Source organism: Enoplosus armatus, chromosome 15 (genome assembly GCF_043641665.1).
Source record: "Enoplosus armatus isolate fEnoArm2 chromosome 15, fEnoArm2.hap1, whole genome shotgun sequence".
NCBI lineage: Eukaryota > Metazoa > Chordata > Actinopteri > Centrarchiformes > Enoplosidae > Enoplosus > Enoplosus armatus.
The window spans coordinates 3,937,660-3,952,303 of NC_092194.1; the positions used below are offsets into that span (position 1 = coordinate 3,937,660).

The window sequence follows — 14,644 nt, forward strand, 5'->3', positions numbered from 1 at the left end:
TTTTCTACGCCACTACTTTTCAGATAAAGATTCTACATACATTTACAGCCAAGGACGTAAACGTAAAAGAAAAAGAAGTCTCGGCAGTTACGAGGAGACCAGAAGGCAGCATGAACCAAGCTTCTTGTTGTCTGGTCGCAGCCAATGGGAGGGCGGTGCTCCTGACGTGCTAACGCGCATGTCCTCGGAGGGCCACACGTGGTTTGTGTAAACCACGCACGCAGACTCAAGCAGCGGTTCAGAAATGGCGGCTGATGGTGGCAGCTCTCCGCTGCAGCTACCCTGCGTTTTTTCACCCAAATCACGACAGTACTTAGCATTGTGTGCCCAGGATGGCAGACTTCGCATTTGGAACACAGATAGTAAAACACTTCACCAAGAATATGTGCCTTCAGCCCATTTGAGTGCCACTTGTATCTGCATAGCCTGGGGACCATGCCGGACAGTCAAGGTACGTAAGGCTGCTTTGGAATTCCCTGCTGTTAGCTCCAGTAGCTAACGAGGCCTTAGCAAGTTGTCTGTGATAGAGTTTCCTATAGAAGTGCGTGCAGTAAAACAAAAAAAGTATCACTATTCACAAAGGGAACTGCTCTGAAAGCTGGGAACCCTCAGCTATATTTAATGCAGACGCTTTCATGTATATGACACATACTTGGTTAGCAGGGTAGCCACGTTAGCTAGCTTTCAACAGCTGCGCAGGACGCACATGTTAGTCCCACATGGTAGTCAAGAAAACATGAACAGCGTCTTAATTTGGTATTTCAGAGTGAAATAGTTTTCACGAATACTTGTCTCAGCTCTGTTAATCCGACCAATTATTTCGTATTCTATTTAGACCGTTAGCACGGTAAATAAACTCGTTATTTAAGTTAGCATTAGCCCACCCAAGCTTCAGAAGCGTGTGCCACCATGACACTTCTGCAAGGAGAGGTTCAAAAAGTTTTACCTCGGTGTATCTGCTGACAAGTTGTAAACTGTTCCACACGGATGAAGCCGTTCACTTTGTGATAGAAATTGAAACACTTAGTCGTAATTATGCTTTTTAAAACTGCGTGGAGTGTGTTTTCTTGTGTCCATGATATTCTACAGTAGAAGCGTCCACTACCACTGTAGAATATCATGGAGCAAGTTAATTTTTTACAATATCACGTAGTAGCAGTGAATCAAAGCCACTATTTGCTTTTAATATTTATTTTATCTGCTGTCAGTCTGCTGGTGTAGAATGTGTAAGTGGTCAGTGGTGTAATAGACTGAGATTTTAGTGTAAGCCGTAAACCTTACACTAATACAGCGTACCAAGCAAGCCTCATACTCATGCCATACTTATTTGTTATGTATACGTTACCATTATTAACGTGCTGTGTTTCAGGAGGGGCCTCAGAGGAAGAAGAGGAAATCGGAGGCAGGGCAGGTGGAGGAGAAGGCAGACCTGTTGGCGATGGGCACAGCAGCGGGCAGTGTGCTCATCTACAGTACAGCAAAGGGAGCACTGCACTGTACCCTGGTGAGTCTTAACGCTCTCTGGATCCATCCTGGCTTGTGTATGATATCCTGTAGACGGGAAATAAAATGTAAGATGCTGAGAATGTAAATGTTTGAACTAGGAAAAGTTATTTCACACAGCCTCCAAAATGATGTCTTGGCATGTGGAGAACCTGTAGTTTTTCCTATGTCAAAGTGACACATTTTAAGGCTTAGTGTGGCATTAGTCAGTTTTGAATAATGGAATAATTTGTTTACCACTGCTAACTTTATCATTTTCTGTCTCTGTCAGGATGGAGGCCATAGTGGAGGAGTCAATTGTGTCCAGTGGCACCCTGAAGACAGTTTATTATACAGCGGCTCAGATGATACAAACATCATAGAGTGGGACCTGCAGACAGGCAAGGCGCGAAGGTCAGTATCGAGTTTGTTACTAGAGATACAATTTTTTTTTATTTTTAAAAAAAATGTGAGAAAGAAAGTATGAGTGCCTCCTAATTTGGGAATGAGACGTGTGTCCAGAACTGCCTGAACCAAAACACATTTGATTAATAGAGTCACATTGTTATGCTTTAAATGGGATTCTGTTCGATTTATTAAGAGAAAGAACATTTCCCCTCCAGAGAGCGCTGCAGTCTGTAGGACAGAGTCAGATGAAATGGGACACAAAATTAATGGTCTGTTTTCTATTTAGTTTGTCTCAGACTGTGATGTTCTTGTGGGAACAGAGTTTTCAGGAACTCGCCATCATCTTATGGCTCTATTTACATTTCATTGTAATTTCTTCTGGAGTGGAGTCTGGCGCTCCTGTTAAACTACAAAAGCAAAGTTCGGTTCACAGTTGTTCACTGGTGTAACGGAGCGTGTCTTTTCTATCACTAATGATTTTTGACAACAGACGCAGGCGTGCAGAGCGCACATCACAAAGCTTTAGGGCTTTCTTTTTATTTGTGCCCAAAAAACATTCGAAGATTCAGGGCTTTGTATGTGTGCAATAAAAGTCCAGGATGCCTGTGTGTTAATATTAATTCTCTGTGTTGCATGAGATCTAGATGTTTTGTGCAAAATGTTAAAGTAAAGTAATTATTAAATACATGGTCCATAAAGCCTAGATATAAAATATTTTTGCTGGCAAGAAATATGAACATACCCTTTCTTGGTGTAGTTTAGGCCCAGTGTCATTATGGGCTCTTTCATTTTAATTTTAATTATGGTTGATATTTATGTAACATCTCATGGAGGATGATATTCATTAATTACTTTTTTTCCCCTCACATTATTATTGCACTTACATCAGGTGGTTCTCATACTCATGATTATGCCTTTCTCGTGTACATCACATAGTTTAGCTGTCAAACTGCATGAGTCGCTCTCTGAGGCAGCATTGACGTGGTCTTCTTCATTTGACACAAACTTGGACTCAAAGTATTGAAACACACTTCGGCATCATCCGTTCATCTCTTGCTGTTATAGAATCAATTAGCGACAGATGGCATGACCTGCTGTCGATGGCGTTTGTCATTGTAAGCGGTGAAAGCAACAGGCAGGGCCAGCTTCAAATGAGAGGCATTCTACCTGAATGATTACTACATTGCTCTCTGCTAACCTTAAACTAACTTCAGCTCGATGCAGACTCTGTTGGGTGACTTGGGTGAGAGCAAGGTGGGGTTTTTCCCCCTCTCTTTCAACTTTTCCCCCTTCTAAAAAATCATTTTTGCCTGACATTGCGACCTGCTGCTCTAAATAATTAGAGCATAGCCCACATACGATGTCATTGATCCGTCAGTCACCTGCTGAGCTGCATCTCTTCTCATGATCCATGGAGTTATTAGAGGACGGTGTAAACAGTCCTTTGTTGCCCTAGTTGTTCTTCCCAAAACTAATGTTTCATAAAAGTGTAATAACTTCTTCTGACGTTAGTGGAGGTGCACTTCATTTTAGGCATGGCAGGCTCCCCCACTATAATACACTGCAGGAAACCCTAAACTTCTCCACCAATCACAGATTTCACTCCGTGGACAGAAGTCTGTGGCGAGAGGAGTGATGGTCTTAAGTGCAGTTTTCAATCAATAGCAGGGCTTTATAGGCTGGCTGGTTCCAGTGTTTTTATATGAAGCTTGTAGAAAATACCTGTTTCTGATGGACTGGCGGATGTCAGAACAGAACAGAATCCTCGCTAATCTGTCAAACAGAAATGGCATTTGTGCAAGCACAGCCAGGCACAAACGTGCATTTGGGTAAAAAAACAACCTGAAACTGTCTCTCGCCAAACCCTTATCCCTTTAGTCAAGCATAGTGGAGCGTGTGTCATAGACTCTTAGTTCCACAGAACGGACAGCCAGAAGTTATTGATTGAGTTCCCTTATTCTTTCACACAGGGATATCTGGTTTGTGGCTATGAATAACTACCACCTTTCCTACCGGCCCTCCATCTGGTTTTGTTCTCATTGCTGTAAACTTTCAGCTGCTTTCATGCTGTCAAACCATCACCTCAAACAAAACTGCTTGCAGTTGGCTCAAAAAAGCATGCTGTATGTTGTTTATGTAGAGTTATGCTCTAAAAAAAATTGGACTGTTACCTTTAAGCCACACACGTTATTGCCTTGGCAAAGTAGTCGCATAGTGTCTCAGCTCCTCCTCATGTAGGGAAGATACAAATGGTATGAAAGATCAGAATCTGGATGCCACCTAATGCCTGCTCTACCACCGACACTTCACTCGCAAGCACTGAAATACACCAGAAATCATTGAAGGCTCTACCACTCGCAGCACAGACAGCAGGTACAATCATCAATCCTCACTTGATGCTCACTGAAGCCCATTTGTGGTCCACAAAATGCAGGGCAGAGTGGTGTGAGTGTTTTGTTACATTTCCTACTGCTGTCAGGTCGAGTGCAATATTTAGCGAAATGTCGCTGTAAAGTTTCAGGCTCCTCACTTCAATATGAAAAAGTGCTAGAAACTGAAAACGTAATACAAGACGTGCCACTCGGATCTGAACACAGCTGATGATCCTGATCAGCTAGAGGATAAACCTTCACCAAAATACAGAAACACATGCTCCAACAGTCACTGTCTCTTTCCCCCCCCCCCCACAGTAAGTGGAAGGCCGACCGTGCAGCAGTGACCAGTCTCTGTGTGAGCCCTGATGGCAAACTGCTGCTTTCAGCTGGTCAGATAATCAAGATGTGGGACTTGGACACCAAGGAGGTTTACAGGGTGAGTGTCTTTTTAAACAGCAGCCGCACTCTTAACGCCGATGAGTGAAAATGTCTAGTCCAAATTCAGTCGAAGATAAAAACTGGTTTACGGTATTCAACCAGTGACTCTGACCTTTCCAGCAGAGTTGACTCGAGCGTGCTGCTCTTTGTCATTGTTCTCTCTGCAGAAGTTCACCGGCCACTCCACGGCCGTGACGACCCTGCGCTTTGCCACCACGCGACCTCCTGACAGCAACGGTCTCTATTTCCTGTCTGGTGCCGCACACGATCGGCTGCTCAGTGTTTGGTGAGTGCACACGCAACAGCCAGAGCTCACTCCCGGTTCATAGCGATGCCGTGTCGTTACACATCACTTACAATGTTCTGCTAATTGTCACGGAACTGACACGAAGTTGTCTCGCTGTAGGCAAGTAAGAGAAGACGGAAAGGACAAGAATTCAGTGGTGTCCTTCACACTGACGGACGAGCCACAGCACATCGACCTCTTCGCTTCCAACAGCAAAGAAGAGGTCAGAGTGGAGAAATGCCTTGGTGTTTACGAGAAGTTATTTGTACTGAACAGTTTGTTATTCTCCGTGCATCCACGTTGACTTTGGAAGACCATGGGATTTAAGCATGCTTTGAGCCACGCTATAATGTTCCTTTTATGTGGTGTAATTATGCTGGAGCGCTACAGACATATTGCCTGTTTACCATATGCAAATGTGTTTGTTTGTGTGGTGTTTTGTTTCATACAGGCGGTGAGGCTGGCAGTGGTGTGTAAGGATGGGCAACTGCACCTCTTTGAGCACTTTCTAAATGGGTAAGCCCTTAAAACACTGTATACTGTACTAGGCAACATATGGCAGTGTACGGTAACTGAATCATTTGAGCACCTGGGAAAAGTAATTACGTTCTCTTGTTTTAGAGACAGTTCGTATTCCACTCACGTCGGCCTGTTCACTTTCGGTAGCGTGTACGTGAAATTTAGATTCAAATAAAGCCAATCAGCAGTGTCACAGCTGTTCTTCTGTTACAGCTCAACTTTGAATTGCACCGCTAAAACAGGGACAGTTTTAGATGCAGAGCACCTCACTGGAGGCTGAAAGTAATTTTCATATTTGTTCATTGGCTCATATTTGGTGTTTTGCCCCCTGATGGCAGTTAGGGGACATTGCACTGCCAACAGATGACACTGATCGAGGAGTACTCACCTCTCTTCTCTGCAGGAACTCTAAATGTGTGGAGTGTCATGTGGGATCCTGTTGTATAATCTCATCTAACTCTTCATCGTTGTATACTCATGGCCTGTCTAAACATCTGTCCCCACAGGCCCTGTAAGAAGCCCCTGACACCCTCGTGTACGGTGCAGATGTCGGACACAAAGGACTCCCCAGTGCCGATCCCACTGCTGGCTGCTGCCCTGGGAGCCGATATACGGACTGTACTGCTGGCCTACGGCAACCACCTACAGCCTGTCATGGAGAAAGTGGTGAGTACACAGGACTCGGGTAGGCTTGGGCAGCCATGTTTTGAACAGCTCATAAGATGGAGCTTCTTCTCCAGATCTTCTTAAAGATATAAAAAGCGTTGATTATCCTGTTGTATGTCCATGAAAGCAGAAACATATGATTGTGACTCGTGTTCCACATGATGGATAATGAGTTAATATTATATTAGATCACCGCAGACCCAAACAAACTGTGAATGACAAATAATGTAAATCTTAGTTGTGTGTGTCAGCTTTTGTTTTGTTTTGACTGGTCAGTGAATCTTGTCTTCATTGGTGAATTGTTACACATGAAGATGTTCACAGCTTCAGTAGCTTCAGAGAAATAATGTCGGTATTATCCGCCACGCTCCTTCCTCCTATCTGTACAGGAGATCAACACAGCAGAGAGACATGTCTGTTTGACCCGGGATGTTCAGACCAGCTTGTCACTTTCCATTGAAACCACCGTTTCCAAGGTAACAATCAAGTCTCACTTTCAGTCTGGGCATGTTGTCCAGACCTCATGTGGTCTTACTCACCAATCCATGCACACTGTAGATTGATTTAGACTGTAACTGAAGATGAAAACCTGAGCTTTTGTTCATTCCAGGTGAAAACCCCAATTGTCAACACCAAGAGCAAAGTGTTGGTCCCCGGGCTTCCTGGTCACCAAGCCCCTGTCAAGGGAACCTCACAGGGATCAGAGAAGAGGAAAAAAGACGCAGACACCAAAGAGGTGGGTTCACAGTTGATGAGGTTTCACTGCATGCTTCTGGTTCTCATGGTGATGGCTTTTTGGATCAGACTCCAAACAACTTAATGAGCAAAAAGTGTTTGCACCACAGTGGTTGGTGCAGGGATTACACCACACACACACACACACACACACACACACACACACACACACGCCAATCGTAAGGAAGCCAGTACATGCTCTTAGTAGATATGTGCTCAGAAGAACACTGCAAGAGCGAAGAGAGAGCTGTATACGTCTGCATCAGTTCACTCCTTTCATTCTGCAGTAGTTGGAGTCATTTACTGAACTTCCAGGTTACATTGACAATTTGGACGTATTCATTTCTGACCTTGTTTTTTTTATTTTGTTGATAAACAGTTTAATATATTGGAGAAAACCTCTCCACATTCCAGTTACTTTGAGTAAAAACGGCCTTATTCAAACATGAGAACATGTTAAACATAGTGTTACATTGTCATTTGGCTTTACATTTCAGATTAGTTTCATGTGGTATTGCCATTAAACTTGTGCAAGATGAACACTTTAGCGTGTGAACAGACATCAGCCGATTGCTGTTTTCCTAAAATATCTGCGTTCCCCTGCAGATGTCGATAGCAGAACGACTAGGTGAAATCGATCTGTCTACACTCTCCGAGAAGGGAGCTCCTAAAGGGACGGCCTCTTTACAGACGGACAATTTTGCAGTGCTGCTGGTGCAGGGCCTGGAGAGCAACGACAGCAACATCCTAAACGTAAGTGTTCGTTCTCCGAGGCTGAGCTTTGAAATAAAACATTCAGTTTTAGTTCGACGAAAAACCAAAGTGAATTTCCCAAGATTCTGCTCATTTGCCATTCACAAAGTTAAAACGGCCGAAACTTAAATAGATTTTGGTGTGAACATTTGAACACAATCCCCAAAACATCTTTCGAACCAAGTCTGAATGTTTAGTATTTCTTAAGCTCAAACCTTTTTAGTTTTTACAATAAAGGAGGTATTCAGCTCATGTAGCTGTCAACACGAACCTCGACTTTAAAAACGTCAAATCTTAATAACTTTGTTTTGCTCCCTTTCTCTCCTACAGAAAGTTTTTCAGACTCGCAAAGAGATGGTGATAAAGAAAACGGTTGCTCGGTTACCCCTCCCTGCTGTTTTACCTTTGGTGGAAGAGGTGAGTCAAATTTCTGTCCAATGGACCGTTAATTCTTTAGCCTGAGACCCCACTCTCAGATCGTCTGTCACACTATCAGGATTTCTAAGTGAAGCTGTGTTATATCTCTCAGAGAATTCCTGCAGTTTTTAAATCAGCTCTTTATCTCCTTTTCTGCAGATCACAAAGAGGCTCCAAGGGCACCCTTTTACGTAAGTGGAAGCTTGACAGATCAACTCTAAGCGCTTAATTGGCTTAACTTCACTGTGTTTGTACACATTATACATTAATCACTCATGCAGACGCTGGTGTTTGTGCTGCTGCTTCTTACTTTGCCTTTATAAAAACAATGTGCCCCATCATGTGGAGATATACATTCAGACTGTTCTGGTTCCCACTTGACAGCATATCCGCTTGTTCCTTCCTACAGGGCAGTTTTAATGGTCCGGTGGCTCAAGGCTGTACTCATGCACCACACGTCATACCTGGCATCGGTGAGTCCTCTTTACCAACATCACATTCTGCCCGTACTGCAGCTCCGAAGCCACCAGACTCTAGTTTGTTGACTTGTACTGTAATACCTTCTGTACAGACACGCGGTCCACACGCATTTGTGCTTCCCCTAAGCACCGCACACGGCAGTTTAAATAACACAAGCACACAAACACACTATCCTTCTGTGCATATCTCCTCCCTTTGTCGACATTCATATTTGATCCTAGTGAGATCCAGAGTCATTACCTCCTCCACACAGCAGAGATTATGCCCCCCAAAATATCTCCATAACCAGCAGTTACAAATCTACTGTACACGTTGATGCTCAACAGACGGGGGAACCGATTGGTTTTCGGATGCCCTGTGACCTTTACCATTGCGCTGTCAACCAGCTAACAGTCAGATGTTCAAATGGCAAATCCTGTAAGGTCACACAGACGGAACATTTGGTTCAGGTTCAGATTGGTCTCAACAAGAGGTAACTGTAACCCAGGAGATTTCCCCATAACCCTCTGTGAACCATTGCCTTCCCCTTACTACAACCTACTAGTTAGCTTTATGTATACATTACATGAAAGCAATGCTTATTTAACCTTGGCAGAGGTCTGCTCATTGTCGAGTGTTGTCATGTTTGTGTGTTTTCCGCTGCTGAAGTGTTTTTTACTTTCAACTCATCCATCTGCGTATCCAACAGCTGCCCGACCTGGTGACCCAGCTGGGAGTGCTTTATCACATGATAGAGAGCAGAGTGAAGATGTTCAACAAGCTCACAAAGCTGCACGGGAAACTGTATCTCCTCATGACTCAGGTAGGTGTCCTCGTGTACAGAAACGAGCAGTGTCTTTGCCTCAAAGTGTTTTTAAATGGCTGGACTGGTGATGATATAGGGATGAATTGGATGGTGGGGGTGATTTGGAGCCCCTTGACTGTGAGCCAAGAGTTCCTGTACATCACGTGTGCTTAGAAGACGGGCCCTCAAATCAGGGACCTTGGAAGAGTGTAGGGAAAAATGGCATCAGATCATTGCAAGATTGTGATGAAGGTCAATATGTCTTCCTCTGTATATGTTTTCTGTTGTCATTTACAGACAAACATGAGGTGGGTTTGAAGATTGAGCAGTTAATGTTTCATTTGCATATAGATCCATTAAACTGCTATTGTTAATACAGCGTGGTCCTTTCCCCATGTGTTATGCATGACTAACAAATGTGACATCTCTGGCACATGTGTGGCCCTATTGGTGACAGCCTGCACAAGGTTTATTTTAATTCAGCTTTGAAAACTGAATACATTTGTCATTCCACTGCTGGTGTTTATGTTTAACCTTGACTTCAGACTTGTGCTTTCCAACCCAGTCCCCAGGCACATCTGTCTTACAAGGACAGGGACTTGTGACCTTGTTGAGAGTCCTTTGCACATTGTCTTGGACAGAGTGGTCCGTTTGTGAAAATGAACAGAGATTCCTCCTAACAGGTTCTAGCTATGTCCCTGCCATCACCATCACAATAAATTCCAACAAAGATGCCTCTGCCAATTTATTTTACAAGGTTGATTATCAGTTCTAAAATTGTAAAGTTGACAGCTCCTGACCTTGTGGAGAAGGGGAACAGACACTTTGCTTGTAGGTAGGCTGTGTGCCACCATCCACGCAATGAATGCAGACACGGATGTATATTATCCCAGTGCGATTTCAGAATCATTAACCTGCTGCATAGAATGACTGCGCTGCGTGAATGCGATGCATCATTCTGACAAGAAATCTTGGAAATTGCCATCTATTTGCACCAATGAAGTCACTGTTGGAGGAGTCTGTGGCAGGGACGTGACTTCAGAGTCTTTATTCCTCCTCCTTTCACAAAGAATACACACCAGTGTTTCTGCTCTTACACGCCTACGCCAACGAAGCTGTCATGAAAATGTACAGCCAATTGGAGGTGTGCAACAACAGGACTGAAGAGTTTAGATCTTGCTGCCAAGACTTTAAATAGCACAATTTTCACAAAGTGCAATATTCAATGACTAAACATGGCTCCATATTGTCTCACATACCCTTTTTTGTACGTGAAACGCATTAAATAACAAACTTAACAGAATCTGAAAAGAAAGGGACGTGGCCTGCACAAAAAATCCTTCATTAGAGCTCTAATACCCATCTTCCCTTTTACCACTAGGTGGCGACAAGTGACAGCAGCAACACAGTCACAGATGTTGACCACACAGCCAAGCTGGTGTATGAGGAGGGTAAGTGTTTGTTCTTCTTGTGGTGTCCCTTTTCATGTTCAGTCTCTCTAATGTTCTGTTTCCCAGCTGTCCTTGTCCTTTGAAACAGTCTTGTTTGGTGGCATAACAATTTCCCTTCACACGTCATGTGTAGAATCCCAACCTCCTGTCACCTATCAGTCCCCACGATGGAGTCTGGTGAGCAGTGCGAGTGGCAGCTGACAGAAATCAAATGATCTTATTTCGGCCTCACCAGTTGTACGTTTCAGATGCGCGATTGGCTGGAGTGACTCCTTAAGCCTGCCGCAGTGCAACAGGTCACGCCGGTGCTCTGCTGAAATCCGTGTCCTACCAGACTGTTGTTTTCTCATTGCTTCGACTGACGTTCATTATCTTGTCAATTCACCTTAAATCATCCGGGCCTCTTGGTGAAGGCTGCACTGAATCAGTCAAGATTTATGAAGGCGGTGCTGCCCATCATGCAGCCGCTCTTGGCGATGCACCGCACGCAAACATGACTCCTGTTGCCTGGCAACCTGACCAGCAGCGTTCAGATCCTCCCCTTTGAGCGGAACAACAAGGCCTCGCTCTGTTCACTCTCATTTCTCATTACCGTACTGTATAAAACGCTTTATTGAACCACGTAGAAAATTGGCTTTCATGAAATAATTAAGCTGCGCTTTGACTTCCAATAGCCCCCCGTCAGTGGTCCAGGATGTGAAGGTGCATTTCAAAAAAAAGTTCATAAAGGGAGCTGATAAACAGGGGGTTGTCACAGTCCGGTGTGGACTATTATGAGTCCAGCATGGGACTCTGGCAGGAAGCTTAATAGTTAGTTTCTGACTAGTTAGTGGAGCCCAGTCTAGTCAGGTTGTGTGGATGACATGCACGGTTAGAATGGGTGATCAATAGAGCTGTCATTTACAAACTTGTTGTTGCCCTCTAATTTGTGTGGTTGTTGCCTGTATGGGGAACATTCATCATATGTTAATGAACCATTCTGAGCCGGTGTAATGAGTAGCTGCAGACACGTCTGTCTGAATACAGGATTAGATTTAGGTAGAAAAATGTACATGTACACAAAAGCTGTTTTTGTTTTTCACTAATATGCAGTAACACATTACAAACGATTTGCTTCTGACTCATTGTTGGGTTGCATGTCGCATTAATGGCGCAAGGCTCTCATGTCATCCCCTACTCTGTATTCCTGGCACTTGTCTTTTCCGAGGAAATGTGCAGACCTATCATGTTAACCAACAATTAGCCTGCATCATGTAATATCTCACCGTGGCCCAGGAATAACCACACTCCCCGAGGCTGTTTGGATTACCAAAACATTACATCATGGTCCACATTTTACTGTGTAGATCTTATGGTCTTTCATAATTACCTCTGCCTCATCCGCCGGTTCTACAGCAAGTATATTTACAGTCATGCCATCCACTGGCAGAATATTTAGTAACATCTGTATCACAGTCGGCTGGTGACTGTGTTTGCAGCAGATGGCGCCTGGCTGACCTCATGTGGCTGATGGCCTCAGCAAATCATATTGACGTTGCTCCCTCCTGCACCACGCAGTCAGCATTGTTGTCATAACCAAATGGCTCCGCTACGACACTGAAATGCAAATATGTGCCGTCTCTCTCACAAAATGTATAAACAAGTGAAGGCACGGAAGGCCTTTCCCTTTCTGTTTTCCCCTCACTACTGTGTCCTCGTGTGGGAGGGCCAGCATTGATGTAGTGGAGGCAGATTTGAAGTATCAGCTGATGGATTTGTTTCCCTTTTCGTGTGCCCTTTTACAGAATCATCTGATGAAGATGAGGCCTCCGGTGACGAAGGCCTTCCCGATGATGACGACTCTGATGTAAGTTATGAGAAACTGGCTTGTCACAGATGCTACAAGTCAGCAAAACTAACACTGGCAGACATTTTATCAGGCTTTTTGAGTTGAGCTCTGAGGTGTATATTTTTCTCAGAACTGGGAAGAGGAGGAGGTGATGGAGGAAGACGAGGAAGAGGAGGATCCAGACAGCAGAACAGATTCCAAAGCTAACGGAGAGGAAGACATGGAGCATGGAAACGAGAGCGAAGAGGAATGAGAGCGAATGAGGAGAGAAATGCCAATCGTACATAAAACGGACCTGAAAGAGTTATATATACTTTCATTTTATTTTCATGCTTTTGGTTTTATTATCAGAACAAAGTTTGGTTTTACAAAATCAAGTGACACATGCTGTTGAGACGCGGGCAGCTCAGGGCCCCCTGCCTCGCCACAACACAGTTCAGCCACAGGCGGTGGCGGTGACGCCACGCTCCCGTCTTGCCCCCCGCCCTCCCCCCATCTGAGGAACAGATGCAACTTTTTGGGGAGTATGGCAAAAACATTCTGCAAAATGAAATTGATGCAAGTTGGGTCTGCGTCCCAGCTCCACAGCCTGACGAGTTGGCATCGACAGACTGCAAATCATTTGGTGGTGTTCCAGTTTGCCTACACTGCAGACTGCATTCCAAATTTTATGTAATAAATAGTATTAGAGTATATTGTATGACCAGCTTAACAGTAGACGAGGCAGCACTCTGCGATTGGTTTATTCTAACCCATCTCTGTCAGCCACCTGGAACATGCCTCGTTGTTCAGCGGGGGGGCCCCCGCACATGCCAACACAATGCAGGTGTGGAGTTTGGGATGCAGGGGGCCCCCACGGCAGTTTGTTGTACAGAATACCGCTCGATCCAGAGGTGGGCTTGCCAGTAAAGACCATACATCATGCAGCCCCCCCCCCCCCCCCCCTCCTCACAGTGTAAATCTGTATGTACAGTGAAGTGTTTGTACGAGCTCTTCCCTCTACAGCTATCCCCCAGAAATCCTTGGGATTAAATGAACTCCTGTAAAGTCTCCTGAATGCCGTTTTCCTTTTTTTATTGTTATTGTTTCCAGATTTGTTGCAGCCATCTTGTTTTAACTGTGTTCTTTTTGTGCGTTTAGTTTCTGGGCATGCCCTGATGTCCACTGCCTTGAACCCATAGTCACAGGGGCAACTGAGAAAAAGACAAATGTGAACTTTGCTCAAACAGGTGAATAAATGGGTTTTCCAAATGGTTTACTGTGTCTGGTGGGGGGGGGGGGGATTAACGTCTTTACTGATTAAGTAATAACGATAGCCAAGGGACCAATATACTGAAGCTACACAGGCCGATTTCATATTGTGATATAGTGCATTTTCTGAGAAATCTATTGAGGAAATCTACTAGAGAATAAAATCTGTTAAAAGCTGTTTTGGCTTATTCACTACCACTGTTAACGGACCTTGAAGGGGGGGGGGGGGGGGGTACAGTCAGTCATTCGACAAGCCCAATGTGAACTTTTTCAGTTTTACAAGAGATGGGATGTAAGGACGAAGCCTAACTGGCTGGTTTGCTAACCACGTCCAATAAAGAGCTGCCCCCCCCCCCCCCCCCCCCCCCGAGCTTTTCTACGGGAGCCCTCCAGGACTGCCTCCCACACAGCGGCTGATGAGTGCTGGGAGAACATAAAGCGAAGCCTTTTGAGTGTGGATCACTCGACATACTAATAGTTACAAGACAACAAAGCTGTTTTACTTTTTCACAGCAGACGTGACATCTTAGCAAGAACTGCGCAGGTGTAGTTTAAACTTAAATTGCTGCATTCTACTGCATCGTGTATTGGTGTGCTCTCCCTGCTATTATTACAAGTCAAACTGTCTGCCGGGAACAAGGTGGCTGTTATTGGTGAGGTCTTACAGTAACCATCACTATTCCATGCATACATTTCACAGGGAATAAAAGTAAGTGGTTCAAGATTTAATGAAAGAAATGTGTATAAGACGACATAAAATGAACAAATTGA

The 14,644-nt window shown here is 44.4% G+C and overlaps 1 protein-coding gene across 1 annotated transcript; it reads left to right on the forward strand.

Moving 5' to 3' along the window:
- Positions 1-244: 244 nt before the first annotated feature.
- On the forward strand, positions 245-13,672 carry wdr43 (WD repeat domain 43). The gene is made up of 18 exons (XM_070920181.1): positions 245-451; positions 1,370-1,504; positions 1,775-1,896; positions 4,581-4,701; positions 4,871-4,989; positions 5,110-5,212; positions 5,441-5,505; positions 6,015-6,174; positions 6,564-6,650; positions 6,785-6,910; positions 7,516-7,662; positions 7,993-8,079; positions 8,239-8,270; positions 8,489-8,552; positions 9,248-9,361; positions 10,725-10,794; positions 12,579-12,640; positions 12,753-13,672. The coding sequence occupies exons 1-18, from the start codon at positions 245-247 to the stop codon at positions 12,873-12,875; spliced, it is 1,944 nt and encodes a 647-aa protein (XP_070776282.1). The 3' UTR covers positions 12,876-13,672.
- The last annotated feature ends 972 nt before the right edge of the window (positions 13,673-14,644 follow it).